We start from the raw sequence: 25,426 nt of genomic DNA on the forward strand, positions 1-25,426 counted from the left end.
TTTTTGGGATTGTTTGTGAGAAATTGCAGGATTTTGGAAAATGTACAATTTCTCCCGACAATTTGGGACTGCAGTCGTGTGATTTAAGCACAAGAAAATAGCGAGCTTCAGCAAATATTCTGGAGGTTCAATAAATGTATGAGTTTGATGGGTCTGAGTTATCTTAATCTGAATGATTTGCTAATTTACAAAGTGAAAAAAAGGCCTTCACTCGCATTTTTACCTTCTTCTGTGGGCCGATTTGAATGCTCGAAAGAGTGGGACTTGGCCCACGAGCCTTGAGTTTGACACACATTATTTATGCTATCGCAACAACACTTTGACGGTTGGAATTGCCTGTGCATTCACTTAAATGGTGATCCCAGTCGTATGTATAAATAAAAGATAATGACACATATTTTACATTTGATTTACTATTAGGGTTATGGTTATAGTTGTGTTGGCATTTAATGAATAATACAAAACAATTCATTTGTCATCTTTTATAACAAGGAGTTGGGATTTTGTATGTTGGCCATTTGGCCTTTTTGTGATCATAGGGATTTTGATCATTTATATTTTGTTATGGATTCAACTAAGACGTAAACATTTTTACAGAGTGGGAAAACACTGCAGTTGGGAAGTCATCTTAATATACAAAGCCAAGAACAGATTTGTTGCATGTTTTTTTAATAACGCAGAGAATTTTAAGAAGAGAGCAATCATGAATACAAGTCGGTGCTCAATTTATTCTAAAGTAAGAAAATCCTAAACGCAAGTTTTCTGAAAATATGCAATTCAGTTCTTTGGTTTAAAAACGTACTCCAGCAGCTGAATGTGGATTGAACCCAGACGGAGCATACCTGGACTCCCACTGGATTCCCATTCATAGTCAAGGTGAGGGCCGAGGCTCAGCGTCCCCTATAATGACCCCTCGGCCCCAACGCAGACCTCACAGAAACAAGGCCTTCGCTGTGCAAATGGCTTCATAAACTCATTAGTGACGGATGAACAGGCGAGATCACAGTGGCTGCTAAATGTGTCGCACAGGTGACAAACTGATCCTCCCTTCACCTCAATAATAATAATGATGACAGTGTTTCTTCATGCTTTTGTTCCATTCAATCATGTGTGAAAGTGAATGAGAGGAAGAAGATCTCCTCGCTCGGCTGTAGCTCTCACCTCTCTGTCATGTTAATCCCTGATGGAGGACGACCTGTAGCATCCATTGTGTGGAAATCATGACTTTGATGTTTTAAACTACTTGTTATGAAAGATTTTCATGTTTTAAGGACAAGGCTTAAAACACAACAACAATCATTTATGAACAAAAGGGGAAAAAATAAATAAATAAAAATACAAGGATTGCTTTATCTAATGTCTATATTCCACTTTCAACATTTACTGAAACAAAACCAATTACAAAGTGTTGATATTATTCTCTCTCTTAAAAATATAATCTTTTTTTTTTTTTATTGAGCTCTGGGTCTTTGGAGGGACAAAGATATGATTGTGCTCTGTCATAATCTGACGAGACTAGATCCAGGATTTTTATCTAAACTCTCTCCTAAAGTACCTAGGCTAATATTTTATATCTTAGTTAAACTGTACGGTGTCTCATGCATATTGTATTATGTATCTTGTATCCTGAAATGTGTGCACTTGCACTTTGGTCTTGTATTTTGTATCTTGTAGCTTGAATTCTGGATCTTTCATGTCTTGTGTTATGTATCTCACATTAGGTATCTTGTCATTTCTAATCATTACTTCTGTAACTTCCATGTCTTGTGTCTTGATTCTTGCATCTCAAGTCTTGAATCTTGCCTCTTGATTCCTGGCTATTGAGATTTGCTTCTTGAGACGTGCATTCAGAGTGGTTAAAACCCTCTAAGATTGGCTTTCCGGGATAGTCAGCCTAGTTTAGTGGCAAACGACTTCTAGATGTAGAGCGCACAGTATTGTGGTTAAGCAGGAGAACCGGCTACAAGACGAACCAAAACCTCAAAACCACAAAACGACACAAAAACTTGTTGCTGCTTCATTGTTGACTGTTGTGAAAGATCAGGTGGAAAAGGCAGAATTGACTGTACATGTGCTCATATCTGCATGCTTTGACCAATAGCTGAGAACTTCTTCCAATTTCTGTTTGTCTGCCTCTACTCCAGTAACAGCGCCCTCTAAACAAATAGCTCCGCAACTAGAAGGGAGACAAAGCAGTTGCCAGGCAACAGATAAATATTTCCTAGAACTGAAAGTGCCATCCATTCATTGCTCCTTTCAATGGAAAGTTATTAAAACGATTAAACAGCAGAATGATAAGGTTTGCAAAAAAAAAGTCCCAGTGTTGTTACTGTATCAGCACTCATGGAATGTCTCTTGGCCAATCAAATCACTTGGTCGGAACTAACTGTTGCATATTTGATGTTATATACATTTCACCACAGGCACCATTTATTGCAAGGACCATCCACCCTCTAATGTTGTCAATTTTCAGCTATCATGGAACAACTTTTATATCATGGTAACTTACTTCCCATACGGACAGGCGTGCTCCTCCAGTAAGAAGCTTGTGATTATCACAACTGACCCTGTGACCCCTGACACCAGCCCCAATTACAAAAGGGTGTATACAAATCATTTTTGGGGGGTTAAACTAATTCCTGCATGTAAGTGACCTCTGCATACTGAAAGACTGAGCATTGCTGATGAGTTTTAAGCTTTTGGTGAGAGCCTCATTTGGTAAGGATGACCTACAGAGCTATTATGAGCAAGCTGCCCTCTCTCTGCAGCCAGGCCATGACTGTGAAAGGAGAACTTTCTATTGGGAACAATGGTCCGTGTATTGCTTGTCTGGCTTCAATACGCAAGAACTAGGAGCATGCAGCAGCAACTTAACCTCCGTGCCTTGAAAATAAAGAGGAAAACAATCCATAAACAGCTACTAAAGTTAGCACGAAGAAAAGACAGAATATAGACAGATATAAAGAAGAAAAAAGTGTTTTTTATTATAATGTTTGACCTTGGTAAACCGGGTTTCAGACATGGATTAAAGCTTTTTTTTCTCTCTCTCCTATTTTAGTTTGAATGTCAAACATTACAGATATTATCTTTTCACAGAAGTGCAGCTTTGGTTGGGTTTCAGAATTTGGGGAAATTAGGTGTTTGGGTTGGGACAAAAAGTTCTGGAAGGGCATTAACATTCAAGGGTTTTGGTAAAAAAAAAAAAAAAGAGAGAAATAAATGAACTATTTGTTTTTTATTGTAAGTGAATCACTCAGCAAAGCCTGAAATATGCCAAAACGTATATCTTGTGTCACTGATTTTACTGTAGCGACTTATGTGTATAATGTCTGATTATAAACTAAAAACTATAAGAGGTAACAAGATAAGGTAGAATTTTAATTCTCTGTTACTTTAAATTTAACATGCATTGTGGATCTATTAAGATTTATTATTATTATATTTAATTATCAATGAATCATCTTATATCGTGTAAATAAATTATAATATGGCTGATAGATTAGCTGGTGTCCAAATGATTAATACAATAATTTAATGGGCAATTTAATGAAATATTAGGGAACCTCTTATTATCTCCTTAAAATCAGTGGAATATAACAATTGTGCATATTTGTTTGACATATTGGACACTGGTGTCAAAATGTGAAATAACGTAAAGGGACAAAGATTGACAGTGTACGTGTGTGTGTGTGTGTGTGTGTGTGTGTGTGTGTGTGTGTGTGTGTGTGTGTGTGTGTGTGTGTGTGTGTGTGTGTGTGTGTGTGTATGCCACCCTACAGTTGAGAAAGTCTGTGTTTGCCCTCTTCATTAGACATTCTAGTGTCAGAGGAAGATAAATACCAGCCTCAAAGGCTCTGCGCGCTTCGCTCCGGTGTTTAAATGTGTTTTAACAGTTACTTAAGGCCGAGGAGACGCTCTGTGCCACTTCCAAATGATGGAAATGAGCTCAGAAAGTTTGCAGAGCTGGTAATAATCCGAGTTGAAAGAGAAGAATGTCCTCACAGTTAAAACCTCGGAGGCATCAATGAAAACAGACTCATTACGCACAGGAACGCAACAGGAACGATGACACTGGAGATTTTAGAGGTTTTGTCTTGATTGATTTGTGATATAAGTGGATGTTTGTGGCTGGGTGAAGCTGTAGATTCATAGGAAGCAGCAGGAAAAAGAAAAAGAAAAGGCAGCAGCACGTCGGCACACCGGAGTTGATTAATCCGAAACTGCTGCACACATGTTGAAAAAGTTTGAATAGCACTGAAACCAATAAAGCAACAAAGCGAATTAAGATTGTGAAGTGACTTTGCTAAAGCGTCTGTCGGCAGCCGGGACTTAAATCAGATGATTTGGTGACATCAAGGCCTTCTCAGCGGTAATGATTACATTTGGATTTAAGATCCACGCAAAGAATTTGTAACTCAGTAAATCTGTTCCCTGCCCCCCTCCTAGAGCTCTTCAAAGTCCCTGTCATTGAATGGGTGAGGATGTTTGGCCAGCCCAGCTTGTACTGCTCCACCAATTAATTGGATACGTTGTCGGGATGTTGGTGTCTCTCATCTGCTGCTTAAAAAGACAAAGGAGCGGCGGGGGGCTGTTGACACCTCTCTGTGCTTCAGGGTATAAATGAGGAGCTGCCGGGGAACACCAGCACTCTCTCAACACGGAGCAACAGACACTGAACATGTTTGATAGCAGCATGCAGATGCCGAGCGTCCCTGTCGGAGCATTTGGATACCCCGTGCGTAATTACGCACCCCCATCCTCGTACCCGCAGTACCACGGAGCTCAGTGTGCGTCCACAGCGAAGCCTCCTGGAGGGAAATCTTTTACTATTGAGGCTCTGCTCGCTAAACCAGAGGAAACAACCAACGACCGGACGAGTCCAGCTCATTATGGAGTTAAATTCACACCGACAGCGCCTGTCCTGCCTCTGGGACCCGCAGGTTTACCGATGACACCGGCTCCGTACGTCTACTCACCCAACATGCTGCACGCCGCCATTCACACACAGCCAGGCTACCCCATGTACTGCTGCCCGTCCCTCAACTACCAGTCATCCTGCCGGGGCGCATTTTACGCACAAGGTAACCAAAAGGACATTTGTTTTTCCTATTCCATTTTAGCGCCGTTTTCAGTGAGTGTCTAACCATGTGACGTCTTCTCTGCAGCTTCGATGAATAAAGTCAACACCGGTCTGCACGCGTTTAAAAGTAAAAACGGGAAGTCCAAGAGGATGCGCACCAGTTTCACCAGTGAGCAGCTGTCCCGTCTGGAGAAGGAGTTCGCCCGGCAGCAGTACATGGTCGGCTCAGAACGGTTCCTCCTGGCTTCTTCTCTGCAGCTGACGGAATCTCAGGTGAGAAGCAAAGCCGAGATGCTCTAATATGACGTAATATATCCCTGCTTTGTTTGACGCACTTTGCATTTTATCCTCAGGTCAAAGTCTGGTTTCAAAACCGACGCATCAAGTGGCGCAAACAGAGTCTGGAGCAGCAGCAGGCCAAACTGGCCAAACTGGGCCTGGCCCCACCGAAGAGCCCCGGGTCACAGGGACACCGGGATGAACGGGATGAGGATGAGGAGTTCTATGAAAGCACTGTGGACATTGATGGTTCTGATGACACGGACAACAGCTAACCTCAGCGTTCAGGAACGAGGACTTGTATATACTGAGAAAGGAGGACTCTCTCCAAATATAAGTATTTAATGATAGATCAAAGTGCTATTTAATTTCTATGCTCTGTGCAAAGTTCACATCCATCATAGTTTTGTATATTTGCACAAATATTAAAGTATATTTTTATGAGAATCCTTGTCCTGCCTTTTACTTTCAGGTTTTCAGAGGCCAATGGGAAAATTCCTTATGGTGACTTTTATCACACCAGGGGCCACAAAAAATGTGATTGTTCAAAACCGAGGGCCATATTATCAAATTCATTTAGATTAATCTCTTAACATTAATATAGGAAAGAATAAAGGGTTTGTCATTTTTTAAATATATTTTTATCTCATTTTCTGTATTTCAGTTGTAGTTTTTGAAGTTGTTTTTATAGAAGTTTTATAGAAGTTATGTTTGTTTTTCTATTACTGGTGTTTTTTTTTTTTGTTTTTTTTTTGGAGTCTTTTGTTGGTTTTGTAAATTTTTCTGTTGTTTTGTCTGTTTTTGGAGTCATTTTTGTGTATTTTTCTTGTCCTTTTGTTCATTTTCCTTTTATTTAGGGTATTTTTGTTGTGGTTTTATTCATTTTCCTGAGATTATTATTTTTTTATTTTTTTTGTCGTCTTGTTTGTTTGTGGAGCATTGTTGTGTGTTCCTGTGTATTTTTGCTGTGTTGTTTGATTTATTTTGTCATTTTGTGTGTTTTTGGAGTCATTTTGTGTCTGCACAGAATGACATTGAGGGCCGTCAATGGCTTAAGGTGTTAAATATCTTTTGAGACACCATATTTTGTCTTCATAGAAGGAACTTTAGCTCATGTCACATTTAAAGGAACATATGAGGTCAGAGTTACCTTTTAAAGGTTGACCATAAACAATGAAACATGACCCATCTCCAGGAGATCATACAACTATATTTCCTTCACTCTTCTGCAGAGAGAGGCTTCCTCTCCCTAATGGTGCCCATCATCAGCATGCCCTCCTGACCTCTGCACATTGTTCCTCTCATCTCACTGTGACGATGAGGGGGACATTTCCTCCCCAGGTTTGATCTGACCTGAGAGAAACTCAGGTTCCTCTTTGGTTCGGGCCAAAGCAAATAAATAACCAGCTCAGGGATTAGCTGGGATCTGTGTAACCCGGGGGAGGTTGGGGTCAATCTGTCTCAGGGTCTCACTGTTTAATCTGTTTAAACGGTCAATACGCTCGCTCTCACCGCTCCTCAATGGACAGGGCTTCCACACGCCCACCCACCACCAGCAGGTGTCCTGTCTGTGCTCTATTGAAACATCTCGTCCTTCCTCCAGGGCGGAGAAGGACCCATGCTGTCTGCTGAAGCCTGCCTGGCAGACATGAGGGATAAGACAGGAGTGAAGACAGCATGGAAGAAAGGATTTGGGTTCTATGAGTTCATCAAAGCAGCTAATTGGGGTGGTCGACCTGAAAAGCGTGGTATTAAACAAAGAGGAATGATGGGAACAGCAGCTTCTGACTCTTTAATCTTCAAATGTTTTAAAGTATGTGACAATACAGGCGTTACTTTAAGGCTTCCTACTTAAACATAGCAGGACAAGTGGAAACTGGGAGACTAATTAAAGGAGACACTGTTTAGTTGTAAGATCCAATGGTCACTTTTTTCCTAGACCTGCATTGAATCACCTGAGATTATGGCAAGTGGTAAATATTGGTAATCAGCCAACATGGAGGACAATGAACGGTTTCAGAAGACAGAAACAAAAGCCAAAGTTAACTTTATCTACAATTGAATTAGGCTGAGAGACTAATCTTCAAAGCACATCCTCATCATTCTGAGTAAATGGTCATATTGGACTTACAATAAAACATCATTTGAAAAAAAATAAATTTCATTAAATCCAGTATAAACCAATCCAAAATATAATCAGTTCCTATAGAAAGTTAACTTGTAAAAAACATCAATATTGAGGCAACCCTATTGTGTGTCACTCATTCTGTTTATTTCTCATGCAGATTTTTAGGTTTATACCGTAAATTATGAGTAAAATGTGTTTCAAAATGTCGGTAGACCCTAACCCTGTAAAGTCAGCCAAAAACAACTGTTCTCAGAGAAGTATCCGACCAAAAACCCCAAATAATACCTAGTTTGACCGATGGGAGTCAAAGAAAAAAGCCATCCTTTCTGAACAAATGCTTAGATGCTCCTTAATACGAGAACATGGGACATCATGAACATGCACTGTAAACTTTACAGTAATTCACTTTTTTAACACAACAAAAAGAACAACAAGACACGCAAAATAACTGAATGATACAACGCAATGACCAAAAAACCAAAATGCAGAAAACAAAAGCACACGAACACTTTGTACTTTCCTGTAATACTGTACTAATGCTCAGATTGGTTATTATTCTACTGATAAGAATGTTCATATTGTGGCTCACATTTCGGTGTCTCCCTGCTGTGATAAAAACTGCTCACCTCTGTTTTAAACTTCTTCACCAATGGTCATTTCTAACAGGCCTTATAAAGGACAGGCTTTTTAAATCACATCTCGTGCATTAGAATGGGATGATGCAATTAACTTTTATACAGAAACACAATGAAGAACGCAAAAATATCAATGCCAGTAAAAAAAAAAAACAGCAAATCAAATGTTAAAAAATAGTTTTCAAACTTAATTATTGACTTTTCCTATTATGAATGAAGTTAAACTTTATAATTGGAATTATTTGCTATTTAGGATCATATTTAGTCATTTATCTGAGTGCTAGTGGTATTTGCAGTGAAACCATTCAGTCAGAATGTGTCCTAGAATTTAGGATAAAGATATTCTTAAAAATTGAGATGTTGGTGTTTTAGCTTTAAAGAGGCAGGAAATGTTAAAGCTTAATTGAAATGTCATTTTTTTTCTATGAAAAGAGAAAGACAAAGGGAAGGGATCTTCTCCGTCTCTACTCTGAGCTCCTCTGGCTGCAGCCAAAGTGATGCTGAGACAGAATTTGTGTAAAACAAACCCTGAGAGCCGTTTCTGATGTGATCAGGCAGGAATCTCTTTCCTCTCTGTAATCCCATTGAGGGACAGAGGGAAGCAGTCAGAGTCCTGGGAAAGCCTCCAGCCTCTCTGGGCTCCTCGTCTCAATTAGCACAGGTCGCCCTAACGGCTGGAGACACCCCGGCTTTGCCTGTGTATGTCTCTAAGACGCTCTGCAGGGTCTGAGGTAGAGCTTCTGAAGAAAGGACAACTGCCACAGCCTCATTTGTCTCCTAAATATTCTAATCTTCTCTAAGAGGGATTCCTGCATGTTATTCCTGACAGTCCAGAGCCTGGACAGGATTGTAACTGCGTCCATAGCTTGTTTCTTACTCTAAAAACCTCTAAATGTATGATTTCTGCTCATACATAGGTCCAAAAACATTAGGTGTGTCTGTGTTTTGGCTCAGTGATGGACTGGTGGAGTGTCCAGGATGCATTCGTGCTCATTCTTCAGTATAAGATAATCCTGCAACAAACATAACCAGTGTGTCCTTGTCATAAATACTCATTTATGAAATGAACACAGAACTTTTAAAGGCAATATAAGTTTAAACAGAAAACAATCGATGGCCTTAAATAAAGAGACTTTCAATAAGTGGCCGTTGGTGGAAAGTTTGTATAATTCTCCATAAGTTTACTCAAGACATGACCCCAATCTTTTAAATACATGACTCAGTCACATGATACATGCACAAAAATGTCATTTTTTAAAAGTAAAAGGGCCATGAACATTATTAAAAATAAGGTTATTCGGAAGTAAGTCATGAAGTGATTTTGACAAGAATGAAAAACTCACTGACACTGTTTTTATCACATTTTCAATATTGTATGACTTGTTTGTAAAGAAGCGATCATTTTAGTTTGCAGTGGGACAGTTTCTGTTCAACTTGTTGCAACCTTTGCAATAAAAAAGTAGGTTATTTCCCCCCCCCCCCCCCCCCCCCCCCCATTTGTGAAATTGTAGTTGCATGGGTGTGAATGTCCAATAAACCGGTCCCCGAAGGTGTGAAAGTTCTCATGGAGCCCAATAATAACCCACCGCACCTCGTTGGAAACATCGTGCGTTTTCAGTGGGAAGTCATTGTAAAACAGAGAGGGGCCAAAATCCTACTTTGCATTCTATTTGTAAAGCTGAGGGTCACTCTACTCCATCTAATAGTCATTAGCTTTCATTACCAGCGTTTGAAGTGGAAGTCGCTCTTTTGTCTCGCTGTGAAAGGCCGCGTTGGAGGCGCACAATGACTTCTGTTCTTGGCTGAGCAGCGGCTCTGCTCCGCGGAAGAAGGAGGTTTTTAATCAGTGTTAAGAAGAAACGAGTCGCTTTTTGGCGCTGAATACAAAGAGATAGAGACCAATAGAGTTGAAACTCCGATAATAAAAAAAAAAAAAAAAAAAAAAAAACACAGATGGCATCAGCAGAGACCGGTTCCGTTGTGCGTCTTTACGCACGCACTTATGTTTAGATTTACTGGATCACGTGTCAATCCAAACAGAAATTAGTTATGTATTTCACACACACACACACACACACACACACACACACACACACACACACACACACACACACACACACACACACACACACACACACACACACACACACACACACACACTTATATACAATTTATAAATGTCCTTTTTTATTTGTGTAAGCGATGCTTTATTTCTCTGAGGTGTGTTATAAACAGGGTGTTTGTTTATGCTGCGGGGGGGGGGCACCCTCTGGTGTGGAGGGTGGGGGGTGGATGGGGACTTGGGGGGGGGGGGGGTGCGCACAGGTGGCTGCAGGACAACTTCATTTCTCACGCAGGTGGTACAAACGCAGCACTGTGTTACTTTCACCATCTCGTCATGATGGGGTAAAAATTCCCGAGAATTTAAGTGTAACAGATTAGCTAAACACACAAAGCTAATGTGAAACAAAATGACTAATTAGTTTATTAATGAACACAGGAGGGGCGTGTCAGAGGCTTTTTTATCTGGTAGGAATAGGACAGATTCATCATTCATCATTTGTGCCATGGAATTGGATTGTTTGGGGGGTTTTTTTCACCCTCAGTTTATGAAAATATTCTGTGCAAAAACACATCATAAAGCATGTATTGACATGAATGAATCACAAGCACGAGTTTGCAAATTCAAATGCTCATCCTCACACTCCCCGCTAGGTGGCAGAATTACCCTGGGAAAATGATCCAGACTGGAGGGTGTACTTTACTGTAAAGAGTGCTGATACTGTATATCCTACTGGTGTAGAAGTACTGTTTAGTGATTGAAATTGTACTAAAGTACAAGTAAGTCATACATAAATACGCAAGTACAAGTAAAAAGTATCTCAATGAAATAGTACTGAAAATAAAAATGGCATGTTTATTTTTGGTAATAAATCTTGCCATGGTTCCCTTGCATACAGTAAACATCTCATGTATAAACTAATGCATACAAAATCTTTCTTGCACAATTGGAACTTCATTTATTTTCCACCAAGGCATCAAAATAACTTGTTTGTACAATTATCTCTTTAAAAAAAATAAAATTAAAATAACACCAATGAATTCAATGCAAAATAAAAAATAAATAAAAAAAAAAAAAAACAATTCTCAGGCTCTAAGAAGTATAGCTACATTTATAAAGTTTAAAACAGTGCCAGGCCAAATGTGCCATGTGAGTAACAACATAATAGGTAGAAACCACAACCTGAACCCAAGAAAGTGGATGGGTGTTGGTCAGAAATGGCACGACTAAGAACATATGGACTATGTTCGATGTGAACATATAAAGTAAAGAAAAAAAACAGCGAAAAGTCCGTTAACTTAACACATTGCAAGTTGTTTTTGAGATAAACATAATTAGATGAAACCAGACGAAAACCAAAACAGATATAATGAAGTGGTGGCTCAGGCACGTGCTCATTGACTGTAGTTTGACGTCAATAAAGAGGTCGTTTGTTAAAACTTGATTAGTTTAACATTTTGGGACTAATAAAGTATTATCTGACCTTAACTTACTATAGGTTTTCATTGTTGGAAGTTGCACACACAGGATGATGAAATTATATTTCTCTGGTGTGGTAAAAGTATTTTTGTTAAATCCTTTAGTAACAAAAAGTGTCTAAAAAAAAATATATATATATATATATATATATGTATATATTTTTTTTTTGACACTTTTTGTTAATAAAGGATTTAACAAAATATATATATATATATATATATATATATATATATATATATATATATATATATATATATATATAGCGTGACAGAGAATCTAGTCGTGAGTTGAGTTCCCAGTGTGAGGGAAAGCCTTTACATACACTAGCCACTAGAGAGCAACAATACAACTGACAACGTCTGTCAAAAGACGTCTGTCCTCACTGTGGATTCAGGTTTGGATAAGTGGGATGTTAAACTTTCACTTTAGGTCAGTGGTTTTCAACCCAAAAAAACAAAAACAAAACAACATATTTAAATTAGCGAAATAATGCATTGGATTTTATACAGCGCTTTATCATAGACACTCAACGCGCGTTACAGAATTAAAGGATTATTCTTTGACTCCACACTTAGTGGTGGTAAGCTACTATTGTAGCCACAGCTGCCCTGGGCCAGACTGACAGAGGCGAGGCTGCCATCGGCCCCTCCGACCACCACCAACACTCACTCACACACTACATTCATAGTAGGCAAAGTGAGTGAAGTGTCTTGCCCAAGGACACAATGACAGATACCACTGGGGATGACTGGCACCCACTGTGACACCTGGAATTCCCAGTGGTCTCCCATCCACCTACTAACTAACTACTAACCAGGCCTTAGCTTCTGAGATCTAACGAGATCGGTCAATGACAGGCTGCTATGGCCACATTATTATTATTATTATTATTTTTCAAATCAACACATCACACGCAATAGATCAAACAACTGTACTCTATACTTAAACTTTCTCAAATATAAATCTAGTTCAAATAAAATGTAGTGCATCCTCTATTTGTAACGCATTTCAGTAAACAGGATCAAAAACGAATTCTATTTAAAAAAAAATTCACTGGGGTAGCCAGAAATTTCTGATATCAAAATGGGGTCTCGACCCGAAAAAGGTTGGGAACCACTACTTTAGGAGCATGTCATTTTATATAAAGCTAAGCTATTGCATGTGTAAACTGTTTAGGGACTAATTTCACTGCACTAGACTAATTTAGGAAGACAAAATGGAGTTGTTTGGAACATATTAAAAAGATAAGACCTGTGCACCCCCTGGTTAATATCAATGCTGCTTTAATTCTTGGTCTTTAGTACGTCTCCTCCTCAGAGTTGCTGGTCCATGTTGACAATATTGCAATAAAGTTGTTGCTCCATGTTCATGATGAGGATGTCCAAATGTCCCACTCCATCACATCCATAAGGTGCTCTTGGACTGAGACCAGGTGAGTTCAGCTTTAGTTTGAGTTCAATAAACTCATCGTTCAGTTAATGAAACCGTTGGACACATGGAGTGATGTTCTGCTGGATGCAGATCAGAAGATGTTTCACTAACTAAAGGGATGGACATAATAACCATGACTGTGGTGTTCAGGGGATATCCACCACCAGCATTCTGAACTGTTGATCTAAAGGAGAAGAGATGTTTTCCTCTGAGCCGACTGTGTGATATCTCCATCCTCAGACTCATCAGAGCAGCCAAGGTTTCTGAAGTCTTGGAGGGCCCAGTTTTGGTGATTCTGTGGGAATTGAAACCTTAGCTTGAGGAGTGACATTGGTTGTTTTTAGCTGCTGTGGAAATATACTATGGCATATATATTGATGGTCTCCTGCAGACCTTGGCTGTATCAGTTATTATGAAACTCATATGCCTTTATCATTCTCTTTTGTATAGTTTGGGTTCAACAAGGTATTTCAACACAATGTCTGAATGTCCTACAGCCCCAAAGTAACCCGATTTATTTAAATTATATTAATTAATTCAAATAAAAATGAACACACCTCGTTTGGACTTCACAAAAGGTAAAAACTATGTTTTACTTCGAGCATGTCACTTGTTTGAGTTATTTTTCTTATGGTAGCCTATTTCAGACCATCTTTGGGTTCCGTTATTGGCCAGTCTCATGTTATGGATTTGCATTCTAGCCGCTGGGTGCAGATTGGTTTACATGTTCTCACTGAGTAGCTGGCTTTCTCCGCAGTTTATTCTCCATGGTCCAGTTTATGCCAGATATTCATTCTTCATCTTAATAGAAGACTATAGTAACATTAAACTATATATTTATAACAATAATAATAATAATAATAATAATAATAATAATAATAATAATAAGCGTGCTAGACTTGATATACCTGTTTGGGTTTCTCATTTAATAATAATAATAATAATAAGAATAAGAATAAGAATAAGAATAAGAATAATAAGAATAATAATAACAATAATAATAATAAGAGTGCTAGACTTGATATACCTGTTTGGGTTTCTCATTTAATAATAATAATAATAATAATAATAATAATAATAAGAATAAGAATAATAAGAATAATAAGAATAATAAGAAAAAGAATAACAATAATAATAATAAGAGTGCTAGACTTGATATACCTGTTTGGGTTTCTCATTTAATAATAATAATAATAATAATAATAATAATAATAATAATAATAATAATAATAATGTTAGTTATTTAAACTTGCTTACTTTTACCCAAGAACAAAAGGGGGCACAACAGTACAATATGAAAAAGAACATATACTAAGAAAATGTATAGTGCTAAAATCTGGAGTTAATAAAGTAATAAAATGATTACAATTTCTAACTAGTCCCACCAATATTAAATAATATAGGTTTAAGATTATATCTCAGATTGGTAAATACATTTGTGAACGCAGTTTGGTCAAACGGGAATGAAAACAACCATATTTCTCCCCATTGAAGGAATGTAGGCTAATATTTCTATTTACTGCACTTTATGGTGTGCGCCTCTGCCTGCTACATAAACCAACTGAACCCAGACACCATCCCTCCGCTCCTTCATTAACCAACTCTTCCTCCGGAGCCTCGGGGCTAAAACCAACAAAAGGTGCGGAACAAGGCCAGACTGCTTTTCCCTGTTTTTCCTCAAACCCAGCGATTTGATCATCTATTAACCAGCGGCGATGAGGGTCAGTGCGCAAAAGGCCGGCGGGGGTTTCATCATTAAACTTTGCTTCATTTCTCACCGACTCGGTCATCGCACCAGTTCCTGCTGACGCACGGTCACACCATCGCCAAACAATGCAAGTCATGTATTTTAATGTTGCATCGTCAATACTGATCAATAGGAATAAAAATATATATTTTTTGTTATTATTATTATTATTGTTATTTTTTTTATTTTTTAATAGGATGCAAATACAAACATTTTGTAGAATTTTAGGATATGGCTAAACAATCGACATATATTTTTTTTTAAAAAAGGAAAAAAAAGTTGAATGTTTATTTAAAGGAATCCAATCATGAGGGGAATTTGGGAACCAGGCCATCACACAAAGATCTCTGCGTCAAAACAAGGACAAGAAGGGGGAAAAAAAAGAGGATAAATGAAGGTCTGTGAAATCAGGCGTTCAGAGAAAGCCACAGTCGTCTTTAGGGGCGTTTAAACTCTAATCGCCTCATCAACAACTTGTTTTACCGCATAATTTCCATTGGTAATGATTTTCTAATGCAACCCGGAGCGCGTTACGAGGTTTATCATTAACGTGGTTAGTGCACAAAGCGACGGGACAATCTGCAGATTTAACAGCGTTCATATAGAGGACAATGACACTGCAAAGTGCATTTCTTTTACTTTACTAAATAATGTAAAGTAAAGGGACGGGAGGGGGGTCAGGACAGGCTATTACTTCCTTCTTTTTCTCCTTTTTGTTCTTAAAACTACGTCCCACAATGTAACAGGAAAATTAATAAATACCCTTTTCATAATTAAATTCAACACATGAAATAGAAAAGAAACAAGAAAGTAAAGCACACAACGAAGGTTTGAGCGTGACCTCTGAAAATGACGCACTCGATGGTGCGCAGAACGCATGCCGACATTTCTTCACCTTCCATCGCTTCACACATTATAGAAGCACCATGGTAAATATAACAAAGTGTGAAGTATAGGCTACCATCTTGCAATAATGTATTAGTGAATAATGGCCTGTAATTTTTGAACAGACTTCCGCGCGTAAAAGTGAAAGAAAACGGTATAAATATAAGGTACTTCAGACCGATGTAAAAATGTGAGGAAAAGGAACATGATCATTTTGTAGGGTCTCCTTATTGAATCTATTCACACGCCTTTCTGACACCGAAACAAGAGGACATGAGAACATGCCCCTCCTCCTCCTCCACGTCCCCTGGAGAAATAACGCAGATATTAAGACTGAATGTGACTCACAATGATCCCTTAATTGGAGTCCAACACGACTTCCCAGCATGCCTCTGTCACTAAGCGACTCTTGCTCGTGTGATCTGTGAAGCAGGTAGTACTTGAGGAGACCTATTGGCAGGTGCTCTGAGCCAATCAGCGTTCTCCGTGCGCGGCGTCAAAGCCTCCTGGAAGTTTGGAGACACTTGGCTCGGTGCGCACAGTGCGCACAAACCCTCCGAGCGCGCGCACACTTTGCAGCACTGTTGACTTTTGGAGCGGCCTCATCCTGCGGAAACCCTGCAAGCATGCAACACTAAGGCGCGCGCAACTTTCACACAACATCACTTTCCTCTCGGGTTTGGGTTATTGCTTCCATCAGGGATGATGTTTTCGTCTGCAGGGAAGCGCTGCTTTACCATCGAGTCCCTGGTGGCCAAGGAGAACCCTCTAACAGCGGAGGAGCCGATCAGACCCACCGCTTTCAGTTACTCCAACCCCGCGACAGAAGCTTTGATGAACGGCTACCAGGCTGCACCGGCGCGCTCCCTGTACCAGAGCCCGGACCTGGTGTTCCCGGACGGCATGAACCACCCCTCCCTCACCGTGGCCCCCCACCAGCTCGGAGGCTCTCACCTACAGCATCCGCACTTCTTCGGGACGCAGCACCGGGACCCGCTCAACTTCTACCCCTGGGTCTTACGGAACCGGCTCTTTGGCCACCGGTTTCAAGGTAGGAGACGGAAATAGTAAATCCCGAATACAAGATTACTCTGGTTATTATTTCCAAATTCCTGATCCAAAATCATTGTGGGTTAAGGTTTCATTTATTTCGCCAACTTTTTATTTTTATTTTTCAGGAAATTTACTTTTAAAATTGACTTTTGATTTCCTGACATGTTTCGACTGTCTGCCTTCCTGTTTTTTTTTTTTTTTTTTAAATTCATATTTTCTCAGAGTTTAGAGATTGGGATTAAGTTGCCACTCAAAAAGCATCTCCCAGTGTTTGTTACCGCATTTCAGGAGAAGCAATTAAATTATTGGATTAATAATAATTCACAAAATACAAATAAAAACACATCTTTTATATGTATTTATATGTAATATTTTAGAAATAAATAAACTAACATATCTCAACACGTTTTCTAAATTCTCACCTCTCCGCAAAAGTGGTAAAAGATTGTCAAACCTGCGAGAAACTAATTAGCAGCTACTTAAAACTTATAGATTTAATGACCCACATAATGGACATCATCATATTTTGAATGCACTTATTTGATATGATCGAAAATACTTTTAATATATCACAATTGATTACTTATTTATAATTAATTTCGAACGTCAGCAGTACATTATTTGGAATATAATATATCATAATATCATGGGAATAATAAGTCAGTTATTTCTAAGTACGTTATTCTATTCTATGTAAATCTTTATTTGTTGGACAACAAATAAATAATAATTGACAGGAGGACTTTAAGCGGATGCTTAAAACGATCAAATGATCCAAAAGAAAAAAAAGCACAGAAAAATAGAGATTATATTAAGTTATTAAAGATGGTTTTTTTAATTTATTTTTTGTTTATTAAGTATTACACTTTGCAACTTGGCCTGAAATGCTGCAATATAAAGTATAATTATCATTATTATGATTATATTATTATAATAACAGCATTAAAATACAACTAAAAACGTCAAAGAAATAATTTATTCAACATATCCGTAACAAAAAAAAATATTTATTGCTTTTAACTAAAATACTTATATATTTCGTGAGAATTTGATATAACTAAACTGAATATATATGCGTATGAAATATTTTCCAACATCGATGCAATTAATGGCCAAACGCATGAGATAAATGTGCTTCAATAATGTTATTCATGCTGCTTTAAAATAAATGCAAGGAATTACTAATGCATAAATAATAATAATAATAATAATAATAATAATAATAATAATAATTATTATTATTATTATTATTATTATTATAATTATAATTAAATTATTAAAAACGTGTTTTTTTTGTTTTAAAACAGAAAGTAGCGAACAAGAAGATTAAATTAATGTTTAGGTTAATTTAAAATGTAGAATGTATTTATGAAACGATGCAATATTGTCACCGTTCACGGCCGTTTCTCTCTGTGCACTTCAGGCACCGATGTGACCCAGGACAGCCTGCTGATGCACGGCCCGTTCGCCCGAAAGCCCAAACGCATCCGCACGGCCTTCTCTCCGTCCCAGCTGCTGAGGCTGGAGCGGGCCTTCGAGAAGAATCACTACGTAGTGGGAGCGGAGCGGAAACAGCTGGCCAACAGCCTCAGTCTGTCAGAAACACAGGTATAACACAGCACCAGGCTCCGGCCTCCTGCACCACTATACACGGCAATTATTCGGTTTATCACATAAATAATATATAGGACATAAAACAAGAATATACATAAAGCTACACCAAATACCTGCATGAGTTTAAAGAGGATATATTTGACATATTTGGAAAGTGACTTACAATTTTGTCTTAATATGCCTGCAACTAAAAAAGCAATATAAATAAAGATTAACCAGTATATTCATCTAATTAACAGTACATTAAAAACTATATAAGAATAAATTCCATAACTTTATATACAAATGTAATTGAGTAATTTTCTAACAGGGACTTGCTTTTTTTGTCTAAAATATAAGTATATAGAAATGTTAATAAGGGTAATAATATCAATATTTATTTTTATGATGTATAAGTGACCATAATGCATCGTGGAATATCTGAAATTATATTTTAGATGTTGCCTTTGAAAATGTTATTTAATATCACTTAAACAACAACATTAAAATATAATTCTGATACCTCTGGCTAAAATGGCTGTCATTTCTATTTCATTACCATTTTTATGCATGTCTACTACTTGTGATATATTATCATATATTATTCCAAGTATAATCATGGTTACATTTTCAGTATAATACACTACATTCAATTTCAATAATTCTTGGATGACGGCTATAGGCCTATGATATGACTTTTATATAGATCTTCAAAATAATGATTAAGATTTACACAAAAGGTATCAACCACATATGGTTTGTGGGCCATAACTATATAGCCAAAAAACCCTATAACTATCATATTGTATAATGTAAATTATACTCGGACTTATAACATTAAACTCATTTATGTGGATTGTGGTCTTCAGGTTTTATGCATTGTACAATGCACAACTTAAAAAATATTATCAAATCATCAATATATATTTGTATTTTAGTTTATAGCTTAATGCGTGTTATTATACACACAATCAATTCGTGTTACCAAAAACAAACTATGAATTATCATAATCTTTAGGATTTATGATTACTCAGCTATTTTACCAAAAGTCACTGTTATTTTCTGACAACTTATATTGTGATTTTATATTTGATAAAGACATATTCATAAAACAGTTTAGTCCCTTAAAGCCTTTAAATACTGCAACAGAAAGGAAAGTAAATATTATACATGCTTAAGTATAATGAGTCGTATCAATTAGGCCTAATAAGCAAAATGAAGAGAGATTTCCTGAGTCGGGGATTTGTTTTAACGGTGCATGCATGTTTATGTCAGTCAACACAACGAACTGTAAACATTAGAAAGTCAGTGAGTGCAATATTGCTTAGCAGGCAAATTCCAAAGTGCATCAATATCTTGCCTCCACTGATTCTGTAAATCAGTGGTTCTCAAACTGGGGTACATGGGGGACAGATTTAACAAATGATTAAAAACTGTTGAGAAATGTTCCAAGTTCCTTTTTAGGCTTTCTTTTTTTTTTTTTTTTTTTTGAGCAAATTCACCACAAACACCAGTAATAATGCTCAATAAATGACTATATTTTCTTGTCATTTATTTAAACATGATTATTTTATGCTGTAGAGGCCATTTTATCACACAGGAGACAATAATTAGCTACATTTGACAAAGGAGACCCTATTTATTTATGATGGAAGTAATCACAGATAAGTTTCATGATATACTCTTTAAATATTTGACACTATGCACACATTGTTTTGAATTTGTCGATTAAGCCAATAAGGAAACCAATGTTTGAGACACATTTAGGTGTTTGAGAGCTCGCTGTTCCACATATAAAAAAAGCATATGAAATGATGGCGATGGTAACTTATGACATGAAGAGGGGGTACACAAGATTTGACAAAAATGCAAAGGGGGTACATGGGACAAAAAAAGATTGGCAACCACTAACTTAACTACATTTTCAAAGTCTGGTGCTTCACTGGGGTCAGGATTCAACCTGTAGAATGATTCAGCAAAGTCAGAGAGGAAACGCATACGAACCAGGAGAAGAAGTGTTGTTATTTAAAAATGCTCATATTTCCCATGCAGGGTCATAGAGCAGCTATGGCTTTAAACTTCATCTGTTCTCATGCATTAAAAAACACTTTCTCATTTCCTGAAGTAAATACGTTGATATTTTTGCTGTTTTTACTGATGAAATCACAAAAAAATTCAACTTTGCCATCAATAAATGTTTACAATAAAGAAAAACAGTCAAACGTAAAGATCTGAACCATTCCTTCATTACTGACAATCAGTTATTGGTTCTACCGGTCTGCAGAGGTTGATTGAAAATGGTTTCAACGATTTGGAAAGAAAGACGTCCGCATGCATAATAATCAAACGGAAGCAGCCGTATTGTTATATCTAATAGGTGTGTTGTGAGGTTTTTATTACAATGCTTTTTAGTATCCATTTTAAAAAACACATTTTCATTTAATTCCTGCAATATTGAGATGATGGGCAGGTTTAGGAATCTAACAATAGGTCATTAATTTCATTGTACATCACTGTGTAATTGTATTTAGTGCTGAATACAACACAGTCCTTTACTAATTCATTCAATAGATTTTAAACATGTAACAATGACACTCAAACTGAAAAGGTAAACATTTTGAATCTGCTGGAGTCGATTTGACTTAATATTTGAAGTTAGAAGCAGACGTTTTTGAATTCAACAGGGTGCGGGTGCAGTCGATTGATTAGTTTTTTGATGTTTCAGATGACATTTAGTGATATGATTATTTCACTATAAACCAGATGTGCACTGCAATGTCAATTAAATTAACGTAACAATTAAGCATGACATGTAAAATGGTCACCACAAACAACTGTAAACTGTTTGCCACTTAATATGTCACAATATCCAAAAGTAACACCAGAACTGAGTGCAGCTGCCAATATGTCAGCCTCTATTAGACGCCGGCATCTGGCAAACAAGATATTTATATATAGACAGGCACAGACATGCGTACGCTGTACGTAAAAATACAGTAGAGATGTTCTTATTGACTAGTTAAAAGACTGAATGTGCTGAAGTGCATCACAGTATCAATAATGCATGAGGGAATGACACATTTCTCCAGTTTTTGCTATTGCACTTTGGATACACTTTTACATATCTTCAACCTTGTTTACAATGGTGACTGCTCTTCTTCCAGGTGAAGGTCTGGTTCCAAAACCGGCGGACCAAGTACAAGCGTCAGAAGCTGGAGGAAGAAGGACCTGAGACCCAGCAGAAGAAGAAGGGGAACCACCACATCAACAGGTGGCGCATGGCCACCAAACAGGCCAGCTGCGAGGACATTGACGTGACCTCTGAGGACTAAAGCTCAACCCCCCCCCCGCCAAAAAAAAAAAAACCCACGTCTGCGTCCCTCTCTGACGCATCAAAGGACCAACACTATTTATTATGTAATATTATAACTACAAGTACTTTAGAAGAAGGACTGAAAGACTTTTGGTTGGTTCCCGGAGGAATTCTACGGGGAAACGGCTTCACTCTCAACAATCATTGTGTTTGTTTTTTAAATTATTTGTTGTTTCATTTACTACATGCACCTCATTGTTGACTCCATAAGTGTCACCTTATTAATAAGAGACAGTAACTGATTGTTGACATTTATGGCTGGAGAGCCACTCCCGTGCTTGGTTATGTGGCCTAATGAAGATTCATCCCAGAGGTGATTCATGGGCAGCTGTGCATGACCACAGGACAGGCTTTTAGTTTGCTGTAGCGAGTCACTGAAGGAAAGATGGATGACATTTCCCCTCGCTCTACTAAATGTATTGAAGAAGAAAATAAACAGGATAGGAGCTACGTTTCCATTCAACATGTGTGATTTGCTGAAGATGTTTTAGAAATAAAAGTAAAAATATTGTTCAGATGAAAAATATGAAGGGAAAAAAAATGTGGATTCATTTATTAAGGCCTCGCTGTCTCTCAAAGCATATGTGCAGACCATTAACAAATCATTTTTTTCAAAACTCTTCCAAAATATTTGAACAAACTTCCATTACTTAACTTTGAACCACTAAGATCTATTCAAGACCTTTAGAGCGCTTTACATTATCAGCTCATTCACCCATTTACACTCACATTCACACACCAATGGGACTGAGCTGCCATGCAAGGGGCGAGTCGACTTAGGGTTCAGTGTCTTGCCTAAGGACACTTAGACACTAAGACAGGTATAGACTGGGAACAAACCCCCAACCTCTTGATCAGAAGACGACCCCTCTACCACCTGAGCCACGGTCATATTGCATCGTATGGCGCAATTGCCTTTAACACCTGATGCATCAGCTATTGAATGTAACATTAAACAACAACTAACTCAGTGCTACCATGTTTAATTATGAGATTATAACATTACAATTTCAATTTGCAGACACATTTATTAAAAGCGACATACAACATAAGGGGTTAGGGTTAAGGGACTTGCTTAATGTCCCTTAGTAATAGCAAAGGTTAGATTTTAAACATTAAAATAAAATAGGCTACATTTCCAGAACTTTTCCCAAACAGTGAAATTATTCCACGACATTTAAAGACTGGAAATTTGTTTTTTCAAATTCCATAACTTTTCCAGGACCGTGGGGACCCTGTTAAAAGGTATAAAGATGTACTTGCATTCTAGCCCAGGTGAGAATCACCTTCTTTCCACAAGTGTGAAGGTCAAAGGTGTGTGTGTTCAAAGATGCTCTCTGACTGCCTTAAGTTTTCCTGAGGCTGGGAAACAGTCTTTCATCTGTCTGGATGTGTCGGGAATGTTGCCGGACAGCAGCACAGCTGTCAGGTGTGTTGCACATCTGCAGGCATTTCCTACAAACGCCAGCAACACAAAAAGAAAAGGGAACACAGAGATGTTTCACATCCATGAGGTGACAAACAGTGAAAGTAGCTACTATTGTGTCTCCGACCGCCTCAGTAATCACCTGTCAAACCAAACGGAAGGAATCCACGCCTGATGACCCCGAGGCTTTAGAGAAGAGCCGTGACGTCTGACCCCGGTGTTCCTGTTTTGTAAGCTAAGAGCCAGGGAAGCAGAGGAGAGAAGAAGAAGGTAAGGTGCACAATGCGTCCGACATCTGGAGGTGCAAAGAGGCCACAAGGTTTGTTTTGAGTTCCCAGGATATCTTATCCTCGCTGCAGGTGCATGGTTTAAAACCTCAGCCTTCACTAAAAAAAAACACAGCAAGGTTTACATGTCTGGCAACGACATGTTGGCGGAGGTATGACACTGCTCCCATTGCCTGAGTCAGCAGAGGAAAGTGTGAGAGTCCACTGAGGAAAACAAAAGAGAGACTTAAGGATGCCACAAATCTGCTGCTGCTGCAGCTGCTTCTACTGGGAAAGGTGTTACCAAATCACCATCAGCACAGCTGGTTTATAATTAGACTTCATGCTCAGTGCAAAGGCTGAGCCACAAGCGGCAAAATCAGCTGTAACTCACTCAAAGAAACCGGAACAATATCTCACAATGAGAGATACACAATATTTCCCTGCAACCATGCGTGTGAACTTCCCGTCCCTCGGAGAGCGATCCACTCAACAATGTGACTCTTCCCGCACATTTTGTCAATGAATGTTGTGCTCCTGCATGTGGCTTCTTGTCGGCCTGGCAGCCTACCATGCAGCGTTTCCACAGCAACCACGAAAAACATGCAGATCATGACAAAAGATAAAACGTGAAGAACAAAACCTTAATATAATGTAAACCAAGTATTTGTACAATGTCCAGGACAACAAATTCAGCTTTAAAATAAACCAATCACATATGTTTTAATTAATTTGTAATAATAAATTAGATTTTTCACAGCGTTTCTACTTTGGGAGCAAATGTGTGTCAACTAATCGTTGGACTAATATTAAACTTATTCTTCAAAATGCTAATACAGATGAGAAATAACAAGTGTAGCCGCTCTAGTGTGGAAACAGAAATAGTAGTTGAATTATTTTGTTAGCCATTGAAATAAATATTACATACCCGCATTTTATTTACCAGTCTAAAAATTAAATATGAAGTTGGGACTTACCATTATTACAAATAAAGCAGAGGTCATGAATTGTATTAGTGTATATAATCCAAGCTTTTCTTTAATTTTGTGTCATTTTAAACAGCTTTATTTCAACACTAAACATTTTGAGTAATTCACTGTTTTTTGTTTTCCTTTTAAGCTTGATTTAAAAATAATATAAAAACACAACGTATCTATTTTCTTGTGTGCAGGATAAATATTCCCCCCAAGGCATGAATGGAATTCCACTGAATTCTCTACTCCAGGTACGTTCACTTCAGTGGTGTTTCCTGAATGTGTGTTAGAGTGGATCACCTTTGTGTTAAACATACGTTCGCCGGTGTGAATCATTACTTCTTGTTGCAAAGATTTTATGGTTAAAATAATGTATTGTGATGGACTGGCGCCCTGTCCAGGGTGTACGTGTGCCTAGTGCCTGTTGAGATCTTGGGATAAGCATCAACAGACCCCTGACCAGGTCACTGAAGATGTATGAGTTACACATGCGAGATGTGCCTTTCATTATGACAAATCAAAGCTAAAAAAAAGTTATTTCATAGCTTCATGAATGATAAAATATTAAATATGAATGATTTAATTAGATTTTTTTTTTGGCAGTTTAAAAAAGCTTGTATCCAAATTTAAGATGGAACATTTTCACTATTGTGCAATTATAACCACTTTCTTCAGTTTACTTAAAGGATACTTGTAGCAAATTTTATTGCAAACTCAATCAAAAGATCATGTAATTCATCATAATTCCCGTGAAACAGCCACGAGTGCTAAATAACCGCTTCTCAGGTCGGTACAATCTTACCTGTTTTATGAGATGGTAGTGACACAACAGCATTGTAATGGGTCTGGCATCACACGCTTCTCTGGAAAACTTTTTCTCCTGGGAATCACTATAATAACCTCTCTTCGTCTCCTCTGCCTCGACATCAGGTCTTCTGCAATACGCGCTGTGTGTAAATAATCAACACAAACTCACGGGGAAACGTGACACCGTCTGTATCTTATTACAACACT

General features: G+C 37.9%; 2 protein-coding genes across 2 annotated transcripts; both read left to right on the forward strand.

Moving 5' to 3' along the window:
- Nucleotides 1-4,693: 4,693 nt before the first annotated feature.
- On the forward strand, nucleotides 4,694-5,634 carry noto (notochord homeobox). Its single transcript, XM_028437168.1, has 3 exons — nucleotides 4,694-5,081; nucleotides 5,166-5,353; nucleotides 5,434-5,634. The coding sequence occupies exons 1-3, from the start codon at nucleotides 4,694-4,696 to the stop codon at nucleotides 5,632-5,634; spliced, it is 777 nt and encodes a 258-aa protein (XP_028292969.1).
- A 10,646-nt stretch (nucleotides 5,635-16,280) lies between these two features.
- On the forward strand, nucleotides 16,281-22,108 carry emx1 (empty spiracles homeobox 1). The gene is made up of 3 exons (XM_028438512.1): nucleotides 16,281-16,777; nucleotides 18,203-18,387; nucleotides 21,538-22,108. Exons 1-3 carry the CDS (start codon nucleotides 16,429-16,431, stop codon nucleotides 21,703-21,705), a joined length of 702 nt encoding a protein of 233 aa, XP_028294313.1. The 5' UTR covers nucleotides 16,281-16,428; the 3' UTR covers nucleotides 21,706-22,108.
- The last annotated feature ends 3,318 nt before the right edge of the window (nucleotides 22,109-25,426 follow it).

Source organism: Gouania willdenowi, chromosome 22 (assembly GCF_900634775.1).
Source record: "Gouania willdenowi chromosome 22, fGouWil2.1, whole genome shotgun sequence".
NCBI lineage: Eukaryota > Metazoa > Chordata > Actinopteri > Blenniiformes > Gobiesocidae > Gouania > Gouania willdenowi.